The sequence below is a fragment of the Neolamprologus multifasciatus genome, chromosome 23 (genome assembly GCF_963576455.1).
Source record: "Neolamprologus multifasciatus chromosome 23, fNeoMul1.2, whole genome shotgun sequence".
Taxonomy (NCBI): domain Eukaryota; kingdom Metazoa; phylum Chordata; class Actinopteri; order Cichliformes; family Cichlidae; genus Neolamprologus; species Neolamprologus multifasciatus.
In genome coordinates this window covers 30,158,643-30,175,278 of record NC_140460.1, presented here as the reverse complement: position 1 = coordinate 30,175,278, position 16,636 = coordinate 30,158,643, and the positions used below count along the sequence as shown (strand labels likewise).

The following is a 16,636-nucleotide window of genomic DNA, read 5'->3' as shown; positions in this document are numbered from 1 at the left end:
TTGACCAAAAAAACCCAATGGTCACTCTGACAGATATCTACCATTGCTCTGTGAAGAGAGGACAACCGTCGAAAAGAACAACCATTTCTGCAGCACTCCACCAACCAGGTCTGTATGGTAAAAGGCACATGACTGCCCGCCTGGAGTTTACCAAATCACACCTGAAGGACTCTCAGACCACGAGAAACTACAATGTGTGGTCTGATGAAATGAAGATTGAACACTCTGGTCTGAATGCCAGGCATCTATCACTCCAGAGTGACCTGAACCCCAAACTGGGGCAAAGGTTCCTCTTCCAACAGGACCACAATTATTAGCACAACAAAGACAACTAAGGAGTGGCTTTGGGACCACTCTGTGAATTGTAGCCTAGTCAGAGCCGAGACTTGAACATCACTAAACATCTCTGGAGAGATCTGACTGAGATTGAGAATAGACTGTAATGTTTATTACAATAACCACAAAGGTTTTCTGCCGTTTTTGGAGAAGGTGCTTGCCACCTTTGGAATAAAATCCTCAAATATTTGATGTGTTTAGCTGACTTTGAAGCACTTGGAAATAAATATTTCATTAACTGATGTTTTCTGTGAGTTAATGTTGTCAGGTTTGTTCTATAAACTGTCAAACAAAGCTAGTCACTACAGTGGCATGAGGTTAATTAATGAAATTAATGAAACAATAGTATTGTATGAAACAATGTCAGTAACAATGCTTAGGAAAACTACCAGTAACAAACTTAGAATTTCACATGTATTTAGCTGTGTTTAGCTTACCGAACATGTAAGGAAAATCAGTAAAGAAATGAGCAACATTAGCTTCACACTCACCACTAAAATAACAGCTCTATTTTGCTGACTTGATGCAACTGAATAAGTAAGAAAAGAAGCCAATCTGTGTTGTTGGCCATGTGCACACTCAGGCCTCTAGAGGGCATGGGTTAGTCCCGTAACTCTTGGATATTAAACTTTGCAAAGCGCAAAGTTTTTGTTTCTTGAGATTTGTGGAGTATAAGTCAAATAATGAATTTTGTCTGTATTTAAAAATAAAATCATCACTCAGGAAGAAGTAACCTCACTTTTCTTTCACAGTACTGAGCCTCCATTCAGGTGCTTAATCGCTGAGCAATTTGGAGGAAGACAAATGTGTTCATAGCTCTTGGTACAGAGTTCTTGTGGGATAGAAAGACCTGAAATCCATTAGCATGGATTACAGCAGAATAACAAGTTGTTATCAAGTCAGTTGACTTCATCTTCTGTTAATCCTGTGTCTCTTGTGCCTCTGAACTCTGCCCTTTTCTTCTTCTTTTGCAAAACAGAAACAACCAATACACATAAAATAAAATGTGGCAAGTCTGGAAACCTCTAGTTGAGCGCAGTACCTCCTAATGATGTAAAAATTGCTATAACTTAACAACAAGTTAGGCTCACCAACAGGTTAATGCTTCTGAGTGACAGCAGAATTTGCTGTTCGCAAATACTGCCTGGCCTGTTCTATTTTAGAGTCCTGGCTGTTCTCATCAGCATTCACTCTGGGGAGCACCTGCTGCTGAGGTGGATGCTCCACGAGTTATTGGATTGCTAATCTCTTCCTGGGAGGCCTTTTCAGCCAGCCAGACAGATGAGGTTGGAACAGGCAATAAGCCATCTACGGCGAGCAGCTCATGATAAACTTGAGTGAGAAGGAAGCAACAGAAGGGGTGTCGGGTTGAGGGGTGGGGTAGGTGGAGAGATGAGAAACGTATGTTCATATACATGGCTGAGTTGGGAGAGGTGTGGTGCCTGGCTTGCTAGGACACTTCTTCCTCCTAATTTCCTTCTGCACAGCCACACAGTTATTGCTTTTATTTGAAGACTGCTCCAGCTTTCTCCTGCAATAGATCATAGTGCTCGATAAAGTGGTAGTGGCTTCGGTGGGTTGGGGGTAGGGGGTGGCATGAATCTGGTCCTGCCATCTACACTGCATGCTTCCTATAGCCTGGCTGGCCTCCTCCACCGCTGATTGCTTTCTTAATGGTGATGAATGCAGAGGAAACGGCCGGCCTACTGCCACAGATGCAGTGATTGAAGGGAGCAATAACTCTAGATCATGGGGACCATTCTAGTGTGAACATGGCATGGGATTACACAGAATGCACAGTGTCATCAAAGAAACACTAACCAAGTCCAACAAAAGTGGTCTGCTCACAGCTTTGCCTGATAAGACCAACATATTATTTTAAGATGATTTAAAATAACACTTTGTCTGTGCCTTATTTTCTTGATGTAAATGGTTACATTTAATGGTTATTCACATTCTTTCTTATTAAAACAACAACTTAAAGTCCCGTTTTTAAATAATGAAACTTCCTGCTCTTTTGATCCTCAACAAATCAATGCAATGTTCCCCATATGCACACCAGGTATATTAATGACTTCCTAAGTACTTCATTCAACTGATTCTCTGAAAAAAGTGATCAGCAGGCAAGAGGATCACTAACCACACTCTAAGAAATGACACACTGATGTTGTTAGCATTATGTAAATGTTTTATGTTAAAACTAATGCCACCAATTGGTTTTTAACTTTAAACACAAGTATGTTGTTTTGAATTTAATTAACAACACAATATTTCAATACAACAAATTGCAGTAAATTAAATCCAACGTAAAAAGTTCATTTAAAATGAAGAGCACTTTAATTTAAAGAGGATTGTCCTAATAGGCTCTCCGTACTTCTGAGTTTGCACATGTGCAGTGTGGAAGTTTGATCATCCGCCATTTTCAACTGAGACTTGCATGTGCTTAGTATCCTGGATAGAATCTATCGCCATCTGAGGATTATTTGGTAAGTACAACAATTTAAGTATGACAAATTTGATTAATGTATACTAACTGATAAACTTCTGACACTTTCGGGAATACTTTTGCATTTTTTTAAACAAATGATGCCTGGTAAATTTTTTAACACTTTAGCTTAAGAAGTGTTAGAAGTATGAAGACATTTAACAAATATTGTTGAACCTGCTTCGGTGTAATTTTCCAAAATCTTTTGCAATTCCTGTTTGACTTTCCTACTGAGACCGCCAGTTTTAAAATTACTCCCAACATCTACCGCACCTGCTCCCTGACATCAGTAATGACCACCGGGAGCGCCAGCGATCCTGTAGTTTGAAGAATGAAATGCATGTGTAGTGTATTTTAGAAACATGCATCAATTAAGTTGCTACATTGTTTGAAAGAATTCGACTCCATGTTGATTTCTGGTTTAGTGTGAAACTCAGAGATTTAAGCGATTAACACTTTGATTTGTAAAGTATAAGACATGCGTTTATCTGTTGTCATTGAAGTGCAGAATAATGTGTAATACTGTTATATATATATATATAATGCATTTAACTCCTTGTATCAGTTTCCATTGGTTATCAAAGTAACAATTTGTGTGTTCCCTTTTCATTTTAGGTTGTTAGCTAGTTCTGTCTCTCAATAGATGCAACAAAAGTGGCTCAGATGTGGTTGTAAGTATTTGAGGTATTAATGGAACATGTACAACATAGATAAACAAATCTATGCTCTTTAAAAAAATAGTTATTGATGATGATTAACAAACTTCTTTCATTTTTTTCTAGGTTTTAAATGTGGAAGTGCAGACAGTGTGCTGAAAGTGTTTTGACAAGGTACCAATTACTAAAGCATTACAGATTAAAGCATGGCCATTATGGTCAAAGACACTCATATCCATGCACATACTATGAATGCCCTTGTTCATTTAAAACATGGAATGCTCTCAAAACACATTTGAGTCGATGTCATATTGATTCTTCAAGTAGATCAGGAGAACCAGTTATCTTTACATGTTCCTTGTGTCCTGGAAGCGAACTGATATCAGTTAAAGAGTATTTCTCCCATATTAACAACCATCTTAAGTGTTTTGAGACAGTCACTTGTATCTTTCAAAACTGTTCATTTCAAACTAATATATATGGTACTTTCAAATCGCATAAGAATAGAAAACATGGAAATTGCACAGAAAAAGACTTTAAACCTGAAGTTTTGAAAGGGTTTGTAAATGAAGATCAGCTATCTGAGGAACACTTAACAGATGATAGAGAAAATCACTCTAACTCCAGTGGTCCTAGTTTTGTTGAAGCTGAAAATGAGAACTTGCAGGAAACCATAATTAGGAAATTTGCTGCTGTCTTGCTCAAATTAGAGATTTTTTCACATGTACCCAGCTCTGCCATTGATGAATTGTTGGAAGAATTACACTTCATTTTTACTTCTGCTGTAGTGCCTGTTTCAAACACAACCGCTGTTGAGGTATTCAGGAGGCACAAAGTTCAGGCTGACTTTCAAATAATTAATGAAGTTAACCTTGCCATTAATGCAAATAATCCTGTGGTGAAAGCTATAGCGAAGGGTGGTCCACTTTCCACCTCATTTAAACGTAAACAATATTATAAAGAATATTTTGAAGTTCTGGAACCTGTTGAGTATAAACTTGAAGCATATTCCAATAAGACTTTTCAGTATGTTCCCCTGCTGAAGTCTTTACATCAGTTACTTTGCCGTAAAGATATAATTGATAAGCTTGTTGACAACTACACAACCTGCCTTGAAAGTAATAACCAATACACTTGTTTTCAAGATGGTGAATATTACAAAATAAATCCTTTTTTTTCTAGTGAAGTTTTGCGGATCTCTCTGTGTTTATATGTAGATGATTTTGAAGTTTGCAATCCATTGGGAACATCACGCAAGAAACACAAGCTTTGTGCTGTGTACTGGACTTTTGGTAACTTGCCCCCTGGTAGCAGCTCAGCCCTTTCATCAATCTATTTAGCACTGCTGTGCAAAGTGGATTTTGTCAAAGAATACGGCTATCAAAAACTTTTTGAGCCACTGTTGCATGACCTAGTAACTTTAGAGCAGGAAGGGGTTTTTATTCCACAGCTTGGATCATTCATTAAAGGGACCGTTCAGTGCGTTATAGCTGATAATCTTGGGGCTCATGGCCTAGCTGGATTTATTGAGAGTTTCTCAGGAAAAATATTTTTGCCGCTTTTGTACAGCTCAGCTTTCAGACATCCAGCAGCTCGAGGTGAAATCAGGAGCCTTTGACCGCAGGACCAAGGAGGTTCATCAGTTGCACATTAAAACCTGTGAGGAAAAAGGGGTAAGCTGCTTTGGTGTAAGGACAGGATGTGTTTTAACTAAGAGCTTATCTCACTTTAATGTGATAAGTGGATACCCACCTGACATTGTCCATGATCTATTCGAAGGCATAGTTCCCGTTGAACTGGCAAAGTGCATTGCAGTACTAATATCTAAAAAGTTATTTACTCTTCAACATCTGAATAATCTCATACTGTCTTTTCCCTACAAATGTGGGGATAAAACTAACCGTCCTCATGTGTTACCCAAAAACCTGCAGCAGAAGCACACAATTGGTGGGAATGCACATGAAAATTGGTGCCTTCTTCGGTTACTTCCACTAATTGTTGGAAAACTTGTTCCTATTGATGAACCTGCATGGCAGGTGATATTGTATTTGAAAGATATTGCAGATTTGGTTGTGGCAAATGTTCATACTTTAGAATCTATTGCATATCTGGAATGCACAATCTCAGATCATCGTAAATGCTACCAAGCACTCTTTCCTGATCAAAGGTTGTTGCCAAAACATCATTTTCTGGAGCACTATCCTGAAATGATTAAATGTTTTGGTCCTCTTGTATCATTATGGACTATGCGGTTCGAGGCCAAACATAGCTTTTTTAAGCAGGTTGTTAGGCACATACATAATTTCAGAAATGTAACATTTACACTGGCAAACAAGCATCAGCTAATGGTTGCTTATAATTTGCTTCGCCCTGACAATGACAAGTCTTCATTGGAAGTTTTGCAAACCTCAAGAGTCTCAATTGATATCCTTCATGATGATGTTGTGAACTCGCTTGTACAGAAGCACCCAGAAATCTCTGAAATAAACCTGGCCCAAAGTGTCACTGTCAATGGCATCAGATATAAAAAGGGCATGATAGTTGTGCATGGATCCTGTGGTGGTCTTCCGGGATTTTCAGAAATAATGCAGTTGTGCATTATTAAAGACAAGTTGACTCTTATTGTTAAAAAACTCAACTCCTATTATAGAGAACATTATCGAGCCTTTGAGTTGCATCCAACAAGAGAGTTCGCAGCAGTTGATCAGAAGGAACTTGCTGACCACTATCCATTGGCTGAATACAAAGTTGGATCCCTACGAATGGTAACCTTAAAAAGATTTGTACATGTTGCTGGTAAGTTTTATTTTATATTTTTTCTTAGTGGTGACTTCAGATCTTTGACACATTTACAGTAACACAAAGCCTAGTTTATATTTCTCCACCAGCAGACCAATACATACACTCAGGCACACTGACGGAGCTTTGAACCTTTCAAACTTCTCTGCTGCTTTGTGACTGTTTCAAAGCAATTTGCCAGGGCAGCAAGGTGGTGCATTGCTTCTTGAGACTGGCACAACTCATGTGACTCGCTATCTTTTAATCTTTCCGGGATCGATTGTTTAAAGCTTGTATCATCAGACTTCATCAGCTAGATGTTCTTCAATCTGCTCCATGGTAGAACTCTGCTTTCTACTCTCTTTTTACCTCTTAAATCACTGTTTTTGTGAGATGAGAAAACCGGAAGAGTGACTTTCTTGAATTGAAGTAGTTAGCTGACCAATCACAGGCTTGTGCTGTCCATGGAGTTTGACATTTATCTAAAAACTTGGGCATGTCTCTGTCCGTCCTTGCGAGTCTGCTACAGGGTGCTTGCCTTGCGCGAAATGACACGGCACGTCTCTGTGCCCACACTGATGAAGAAGTATAAACTAGGCTTAAAAATTAAATTTTAGATTGGTTTTCATTAAGAAACATTAACGGGTAATTTAGTTGCAAATAAATTCCACCAAAATGAAAAGAAAAGTTGTTTGTTTGGTTTTTTTTGTTTTTGTTTTCCAGAATGAAAACAAGATGGCTGCAACTTTAAGAATCATTCTTGGAGAGGACAACGCATCAAAATTATCTCTTCCCAATGGGATACCCAGTTCACTAGAGTACCTCAAGGAAGAAATTGGAAGGCAATTTGGTTTGACTGGAAACTTCAGGCTTCAGTACAGAGACACTGAATTTGACAACGAGTTTGTGAACTTGACACTGCCTTCAGAAATCAAAGACAAGTCCACAGTTAAAGTTGTTTACTTGCCAGTTGAGTCGGATGTAGTCTCCTTCAATGCCACACCCCAGGAAAGAGATGACTGTTCCACCCCATGTTCTCTAGCTGATACAGACATTCTTTCTTCTGCTGAATCTACCTCGTCAGATTCTTCACTGAGATCACAACCATGGCCCTTGAAATTCCAAATACCTGAGTTTAGTTATGAGGTGCAGTTTCAGTTAGAACAAGGAAACCAAGCCTTCCTTAACAACGGTACTCTTCTGCATCCAAGTACCAAACTCAAATCTGATATATTGCAAAGTTTGGCATCAGAAATGGTCAAATACAAAATCTATCCTTCCAGCGCAGAATTTGATAATGTAGTGGAGGCCTTGATAACAAAATATCCATGCTTAAAGGAGCAAGGTTCAGTCACTGGCTATTATGGATGGAAAATCAGCCTGAAATACAAAATGGCAAACTATCGAACTAGACTAAGGAACATCGGCTGCCAAGAGCTGACCATTAATTAAGTGAAAGAAAAGCGAAGTGGCATGGGTCCAGGTCCCAACCAGGTGAAGAAGCCACGGAAGGCAGAAGTCAACTTCTGTCCGGATTATCCACCAGGTGAAACTAAAGAGAGCCTTGAGGAAGAAAGGAAAGCTCTTCTACTAGAGGTCAAAAAGAAGAATAATGATCAACTAATTAAAAGAAAAATGGAAAAAACCTTTGCCTACCGAAGACAGGAAATCATCAAAGACATGCCATTCATTGCAGAGGTCAAAAAGAGATGGCCTGCCCTGTTTTCAGAGACTGAGGTAATTCTTACTAACTTTGTTATTGCAAGTCATTCTTATAAGAACTTGTATTTGAATTCAATTCAATTTTATTTATATAGCACCAAATCACAACAAAAGTTGCCTCAAGGCGAAGAAGAACAAAGTACTGTAAATTGTTAATTTTAAAAGATACAAAATGTTTGACTGAAAGTTGTAACATTCTTGCATGTGGCCTCTAATAAAATTAATAGAGAATACTCTCTAGTTGTAATTTTTAATATGTTTCAGGTTGTTGCAGAGTTCACCCGCATCACCATGGTCCCTTTGTTGTCGACTTTCATGGCCAAGCTGGACCACTACGCTGACCACCTTAGAGTGTTCAAAAAGAAGGGGGGAACAGCTAAACGCAATATCAACTTAATCATGGCAGCCATGGATGGGGTATGTATTTTAGTTGACCTTGATTGAGCTCTGAAATTATTTGAATGCTTCTTCAACTTCTGTGTCTGTCATTACTCAGAAATTTTTTTCAACTGAAATTTTGTGTATTTGAATATTTTGTGGATACATGTGAATCAGTGACATGCAGTCAAGTGAGGCACCTTAATTAGAAGTAAAATACAAACAAAAGAGAAATTCAATTTGTACACTAGATTTTAAATTTGCTTTCTGTGGGATTTCAATATTTTTATGGTCAAAATTGCTGTCATTACAGATTTTCTGTTCAAATACAAGGTAAAACGCTGAGAGGAGGCAATGATGATGCTGTCTCTCACCGCGGACACACACATGCGCAATCCCACTGATGTTTCTCTAAATCGCCAACATACATGTTTGATTACACGTAATACAGATGATGACTTTCTGTAGACTACCTAATTTTTTTGACGAATGTGTGTTACATGTTTAATGTTGTTGGTCATAAATGTGCTGCAAAAATGCATGGAGTGAGGCTGATGGAGGGCAGTGCTGAACCCTAAAGGCAACATGAGAGGTACACGTATATGGATTCAAAGTGTAATCACATTACACTGAGAGCGCCATTGACACAGTGGATAAAGCAGCGCACTTAGGGAACATCAGTAAATTTCAGAAAGGACAAATTGAAACCAAATCAGTCCTAAGCAATGAGACACACCAATTTTATTTCAATGAATCTTCTATTTATAAATTAATAAATTGATGTAAAATTAATGATTTTTCTATAATTGCTTCCAAGTCATTTGACCAATTTATTTACTACACACAAAAAATGAGACACACCAAACCTAAATAAATTTTAATGCATCTTCTGTAGGGCTGGGCATCTTATTGCATCGCTTATCAATATTGTAATAACACACGTCCTATGTGATTAAAATGATAGACTGCTTTCAAACCTCTAAAAAAATAAATATGATAATTTAGTTGAGACTATTACTTCCATTAATGTCAAACTTATCATCAATTCAACAAGATAAATAACTGCTGGTTTGTCTAAATAGCACATTTGCGAAGTTTAATTTGCAGTATTTGTGAGGCTACATTGATAGATTTATAGGCAAAAATACTATTATGATGTTTTATCGTAACTCTTATTGTTATCTAAGGAGCTTGGAAAGAAAAGCGTCTGGACTTCTTCAAGTTGCTTGAAGACGTTTCACCTCTCATCCGAGAAGCTTCGGATGCAAAAATGAAAGCTTTCATGTAATATCAAAATTGAAAAGCTGGGTTTGGGTTCATATATTTGTTTATCTGACTCAGAGGAGTCAGTGCCTTACCAATCATGAACCTCACTGCACGTCACTGTTGTGAGTTATGAAACATTGCTTAATCACTTATCTGGATTATGTGTTAATATTTTTGACTTTGTTTTGTAAAGAGGTTGAAAGGAACCAAAATAGGAAACTTCTCTCATATTGATTTCTTATCTCCACCAGAATCCCAGCGTTGATGTTCGACGGGAATGCATTCTGAAAGCTGTCTGTGTCTACTTAAATGAAAAGCCAGATGACCTGTTCAAGGAATTCTTGGTAAGTTAAAAAAGGAAAACGATCAGTTATTTTCCTTTTTTTAATTTAGGATTGGAAATGGAAGGTGGACTTACTTGTCCATATGTATATGTATGCAATTAACTTATCTTTTTCTTTTCTTTTTATTTAAAGGATGTGGATCTTGGAGCAAGCAGAGAAACGGAGCAGCTGACTTTGGGAGTCTATGTTGTCAGACATGAAGGAGCAGACTCTGCAGATACACCTGAGGACATTGGTGTCATCATAGAAGGATGCACTGTGCTGCAAGCTCTTAGTGATGTGGCAAAGGGTTGTGCCCTCCTGCTTGGACTAATCTACAGTCTAAATCTGAGCTACCCAAAGCACCTGAAATACACATTTGAATTTCTTCAGAAGGTGCTGATGGAGTTGGATGGGAACAACCTATCCATGAAGGTGCAGGTTCTGAAAAACAAACTGCTTGAGTGAAACAGCCTGCACTGAACTATAGAGGACACTGAACTTTAAGGTTCTCGAACCCTTCTCTTTGCACTTTATAAACTGTTGTGTTTGAATTGCCACAAGAACTTCTGCAAGGCCTTTCACTTTTCTGCGTTCTTTGTTCTTGAACTTTTACCAACATCCAACTACACTGAAAAAGACTGCTCCTAACTTTGGACTTCAGTTGAAGTTTTGAAGCAAAGGTTATTTTTCTAAATATGGACAAAAATGACACTAAAGTAATTTCTACCTGCTGTTTGCAGGGCTGTATTGTGGGCTTTTCATTGTAGCCAAATCAAGCTTAAATTAAGTCATGTTAATGTTAAAAATGTTTGAATCACAACACTTTCCAGTTTTAATCATTTCAGTTTAACATGGCATTCTGTATCTTGTCTTCCTGCACTTAAAATGCAGTTGAATATATGTAAAAATTGTTTAGGAAAAAAGATCTAGAACCATTTGAATTGCACAAAGTGTGCTTCAACAAGTTTTACACAAAGTGTTATTAAAGTTAGGTTAACTGAATAAACTTGTGTTTGATTTATTTAATTTACAAACTTAAATAGAGTAAGTTGCAATTCTGTTAAAGTGATTTAATCCTATAGTTTCAGTAGAGCGTGTTTTGGGTGAGTAGATTTATCAGATTTACTTAAAATTTCTTGTTCAAATTAAATGTATCATACATTTTATATTTCACTAACCCAGTTGTGTGGAACCGGTTGACATAACTGGGTGGAGTAAATACAACATGTTGTTTCTTAAAGTAAGTAGAGCTTGTTTTGGTTGAGTAGGTTTTATTTAGTCTTCTCAATTTAAGTCAACAAGGTTAGTTAGATCAACATTATGATATTCAGCTAATACAACATGATTCTTTTGATTTGCATTTAATTATCCAAATGTTATCAGATATACTTAAAATTTCTTGTTCAAATTAAATGTATCATACATTTTATATTTCACTAACCCAGTTGTGTGGAACCGGTTGACATAACTGGGTGGAGTAAATACAACATTTTATTTCTTAGAGTGCAGAAAGTACTGAGAACTGGCTAATGCTGTGCTCACTGATGCCACAAAAAAGAAGATGCAATTTGGTGTTTCTATCAAAAAAAAAAATCTGGCAATTAAAACATTTGCAGAGAAAAAAATGATAAACAAGATTTAACCATTAATGCAAATAAGCATGCCAGTCTGAATCATGAAACAATGCCACACTACACCAGTGAGCTTACATAATGCCACTGCTAAAAGACCTCCCTCCCTCGTTATCCTGTCCTTCTCTTTGGGGGTGTTCAGTGCTTTGATGCATGGTCCAACGTTTGTTTACTCTTTAGATAGATGAGCAGTGTCTCAGCACTACAAAAGAAAAGATAAAAGGTATAATTCACCAGACCTTTATGGCAGTCTGCTACACTTCGAAAATGATACTGTATGCAACGACATAGATTGTGACATTATTTCACCTGTCTCGCTTATCTCAGTGTAACATGCAATGTCCAACAAGATTATTTATTCCTGCTCAGCTCCATAAAACACAAGGAGGCTGTTTTTTTGCCAGGCAGTTCTTGTGGAGATTCTTCCTTTAATTGTACAGATGATCAACATGATATAATTTCTATTATTAATAATATAGAAATCTGTACAGAAAACTATTGTATGTGGCAAGTTTCTTATTGTAGTTATTTTTTTAGCTCTGTGAGTTAAATTCAACAGCTTCTCCTAAATTGCAAAACCTAATCTTGCATCCAGCAGCCACTTGCTGCCAAGCAGATGCCAACCAGTCTGTAGTCCTGAAAACTATTGCCATTAGCATCAACTTTAGCTGTAGTTTGTTTTTATGCTTATTGGAAAATAAAAATACATAATACAATATCAGTAAATCACCAGTATAAAGATGGGCATATCTTCCAGGTCAGGTCTGAAAAGTTAAGCCAACGCAGAATGTGGATCAATGCTAAATGGACTGGTTCTTACACATTCTACTCTTAAAGCATTTTATACAACATTCAAACAAACACCTTCTTCCTATCAAACATCCACACACATGCCTACTCTGACTAGCACATTGGGAAGCAACTTGGGATTCTGTATCTTGCCCAAGCATACTTTGGCATGCAGACTTGAACAGCCAAGGATCAAACTACCAACCTTCGGATAAGCTGTAGATAACCTGCTCTACCTCCTGAGCTACAGCCACCCCAATGATGGGTTCAGTTTCAGGCTTCAGGTCAGTCTGGATAAAAAAATATGTTCATTTGGTAAATTTTGGCCACTTCAATGAGAATTATCTACATTATGATCTCTGGCAAACAATCTGTTGCTGTTTAACATCGATCCATTAACAAAGACCATGCAGTTTCACAGTTAGCAACCAAGATGGCAGTGGCAATGGCACCGGAACTTCACTGCCCTCAACAGCTACTCAACTACTAAAGCTGGAATATTTTTGTAGTAATATGATTTTGCTCTCAATCACTGAAACTATTTTCTTGCAGTTTTCTGTTTTCTTCTATTTGTTTGCTGTTATCTTTACTAAAGGCAAAAAATGTGTACAAAGGAAAGGACATGGTATTTTTTTATATTATTTTGTTTTATTGATGTTAAGCAATTGTCAAGATTAGATTTGCCATTATCATTTAGCTCAAAGCCTTCTAGAACAGCTACCATAGCCATGGATGCCTTGTTTTATCAGCCTACCTAGCCAAAAATTAGAAGCAACATTACCTGTTATTCCTGACCTCTGCCCTGTTACACTATATTCCACTGCTATGTAGAGTACAATAACTAAGGCTTACCAAAATGCTTTGAAGCTTTGTCCATTTCCATAGTAATTAAAGACATCATCAATGCAAGAGTTCATGACAGCCCATCCATTTGCTGAACCCTTTCATGCAACCTTAATCAGGATTTTTTTCTTAAGTATTTTTATTCATCTTTAGGCATGAAAAAAATAATTTTGAACTTCATATTTTTAAACATGAACTTTTCAAAGAGTTTTTTACATGTCCACTTAGATGGACCACTGGCTGACTAGTGGGTAGTCAGCCAGTGACACATCAGTGTCCAATGTAGTGGTTTATGTGCAAGCATACCATCAACACTGAAACAAATACAAGAAAACAACCTTTGAATAACTGTCCACTGTAGTGACCACTATGCATGAAAGGATTAAATGCTTATAGTGGGACTGGGAACCATCCCAGCTGCCATAATGCAAAATGCGGGTGTCATGGTCCGTGGTCCTGTGTGTGGAATGTGTGATGGGCGGGTAGCCACACCCCCAGGCTGGGCCATCACCGGCACACCTGCTCTCCATCGGGGTGATTACCTGAAGAGCTACTTAACCCGGCGCTGACGGATGCTCCACGCCAGTCCGTTAATCACCTCTCTGTGGTAACTAGACTCCCGCGAAAGCGCTGCATTCATATCTAGTTGGAGCTGCGTTAAATCTGCCTACTTGTGTCTAGGTTTCGATCCGGCATTCAGCGTCTGCCACCTGCCTGTCCTCCTGCTCAATTGGATCACCCGGTACATCATCTGGCCCATCCACTACCTCCACGGATTTCCTTCTCACGGACTTCCTTCCCAAGCTCCCACGGTCCCGCTCTAATCGTAAGCCAACTGGTCTAACTCAGTTTTAATGTGTTTCCTCCGCTTCCTGGCTCCTTAGTAATCTTCTCCCCTTTCTGTTGCAGCCTCCCATGGTCCCGATTCCGGCTTCCTCACGTTATTGTTTCCCTGGGTCTTTTAGTTCCTCGTTTTGCTCCTTTGGTTTTCCCGGGTCGCCTTTTGTTGTTATAATAAAGTGTCATTTTTTGCTAGCACTCGAGTCTGCGTTTGGATCCTTTTGTGCACGTGCGCTGCGGCGCATGATAGCGGGGCATACTCTGAATAGGTCACCAGTCCATTGCAGGCCTAACACAAGACATAATGAATACCAATCAACATTATACATTTATTGTTATTATTCATTTCCAGATATTTAAGGATATTTAAGTTTAGATAGTTCTTATCTAACATTGATAATACTAATACTACAACAAGATTATGAATTTAAAATGGCACATGAAAAACATCAAGTGCCAGATTTGACAAACAAAGCTTTTATATGAAAACAAGATTGTCATATTACGTGTGAAATGTAAGTTTAGCCATCTAGTGTGACATGCATGCAAACAAAGTAAGCTACCAACCAAGGCTAAATGTCACATAAGCCCTATCAGTGAGACAAATGACTAACAGCAGTTGGAAGTGTCTGATTATTTGAATAGCTGACATTCAAAGACAAGGCCTAGTCTAGTTGTAATCAACAGTATTTACCAAAATGACAAAACTGAAAACAGCATCTTACTGTTATAAAACTGTATGTTACATATGGAAACAGCTGTGTGGTTGACTTTGAACCTGCAGGATTATTGTAGCATCGTTTGGCATCATAGCACATCAAACACATCTCACAGGCTGTGGGGAGGCAGAGCTGCAAAGTCAAACCACAAAGCAGGACTACCATCCACTGGTTCATTACACAAAGGCTGTTTATACCGATGTGAATAGGAGGACTGTCAGCAGCAACACACATATGATGGCTTCCTGTTTCCTCTCTATCTTTATCAGTTTTGTGACATGACGGAAACATGATGGAAAGTGAGTGACAGCTACTCTCCCAGCTATCAGTGGCTGAGAGAGTAGCTATAAGTCAGTGTAAAGCCAGCTATATTAAATGACTTAGGTTCTAATTTTTCATTGCTGGAAAGGTCACCAGGTGTATATAAGACACCCAATACTGCCATTTCCTAAGGGCAGAGTGTAATGATGACAGCTGGATGAATGACAAATGATCCAAATATCAAGATTATCCACAGAGCCAGTGAGTAGACAAACATCTAATGACTGCATGGCCACATGAAGAAAAACTAAACTGTTTTGTTCTCCTGTATAAATCATACAAAGTAGCTGAACGTATTCTACTTCTAGCTGATGACTTTTCTTCCACATTATTACAATATGTTTGTTTTGTTGCTTTCAGGTGCCATTGCAATCCTCATTATCGTTTACTTCTTTGCTTTTTTTCTGTAAATTTTCAATATAAAATAGGATAAAAATCTGTGCTAACTGAAGAAGAATCACTAAATACATGATTACTTTTCACATTTCTGCTCTATAAAAACTAGAACAAATTAAAAGCAGAGAATGGATTATTCAATGGAGATTCTTAGCATATCAGCATATGCAATCAAATGCATGTCATATGGATATACTGGATAGTTATATAAGTAAATTCCAAAGCCTGCAGTTGATTAACTGTAAAAAAAAAACAAAACACTATGACAATATAATCAACCACATTTTTAAAAGATACATCAAGAGAGGACGTACTGCTTATCTCACCATGGTGCATATTAGCCTAGCCATATTACATTATTATTTTTCTCAAGGCAGCTAGATAACACACACATTCCTGAAGTAATCCAAGCAGATAAAAGCATCTTTAGAGCTAAAGCTCTAAACAAGCCATGCATTCATGTTGTAAAGCATGCATGCACTCTAAAGTCATGGTGTAATGGAGTGCAACATACAGTATTCAAATCTATAAAGAACATATTCATGGGCTTTTCTGGGAAGATAAGCCTGCGCTGCCTGTCTTGACAACAAAAATAATGAAAAAAAGAAAGTGCCCTGAATGCCTGGGAATAAACACGCTCCAAGAAATGATTATACCAAACAAACCTCAAATGTGTTTTGCCTCTCCTAGTGTTTTCTTGGGTGCTCAAGGGGAAGAATTGTTTTTTTCCCCTACCTCTGTGCCAATATGAGAGCACAGTCAAACAGCAAATAAACCATGTCTGGTGCCATAAATAAAAGAGAAGAATTGAGTGTGCACACTTGCTTAGATATACTCCAAATATTGATACTCATTTTTCAATGTTTCAGACACATGGGGTTCTGTAGTCCACGTGCCCAGAGAACATATCTTTATGGTGGTGTTTTTATTTTGGTCGTGTACCACAGTGTCTGACTTTGATCGATCGTTTGCTTGGTGTTTGGTTAGACAACATGACACTTGACCAGAAAGCGAAACCAAAATATCTCTGTCGCCCCCTGGTGGCTGGCATCCTGGCTGAATCATACAAACTTCAGAGAGCTGTTTAATGGCTCAGCCACACTAGAGTTAAAATAGAAAGGCAACTTGTGATGCACCTGATGCACTATTC

At 38.0% G+C, this 16,636-nt stretch overlaps 2 protein-coding genes across 21 annotated transcripts in view; one reads left to right on the top strand and one right to left on the bottom strand.

Moving 5' to 3' along the window:
• The window catches only part of LOC146491943 (beta-1,3-galactosyltransferase 1-like), a 180,381-nt gene that overhangs the window by 147,852 nt on the left and 15,893 nt on the right, over positions 1-16,636 (bottom strand). The gene's annotated exons all lie outside the window — the stretch shown is intronic.
• On the top strand, positions 2,478-11,463 carry LOC146491944 (uncharacterized). Of its 16 annotated transcripts, none has more exons than XM_085149945.1 (7): positions 2,478-2,822; positions 3,437-3,492; positions 3,604-3,651; positions 5,047-7,992; positions 8,242-8,394; positions 9,873-9,965; positions 10,098-11,463. In XM_085149945.1, exons 4-7 carry the CDS (start codon positions 7,729-7,731, stop codon positions 10,410-10,412), a joined length of 825 nt encoding a protein of 274 aa, XP_085006071.1. In that variant the 5' UTR covers positions 2,478-2,822; positions 3,437-3,492; positions 3,604-3,651; positions 5,047-7,728; the 3' UTR covers positions 10,413-11,463. The 16 variants fall into 16 exon arrangements, 14 of the variants coding, with proteins under 14 accessions (XP_085006071.1, XP_085006075.1, XP_085006073.1 ...); XM_085149949.1 differs by having other exon boundaries at positions 2,478-3,492; positions 5,047-5,150; positions 6,128-7,992; XM_085149947.1 differs by having other exon boundaries at positions 3,604-7,992.

Coding starts and splice junctions, on each gene's coding strand:
- LOC146491944 (XM_085149955.1), top strand. CDS start 3,611: ATGTGGAAGTGCAGACAGTGTGCTGAAAGTGTTTTGACAAGGTACCAA.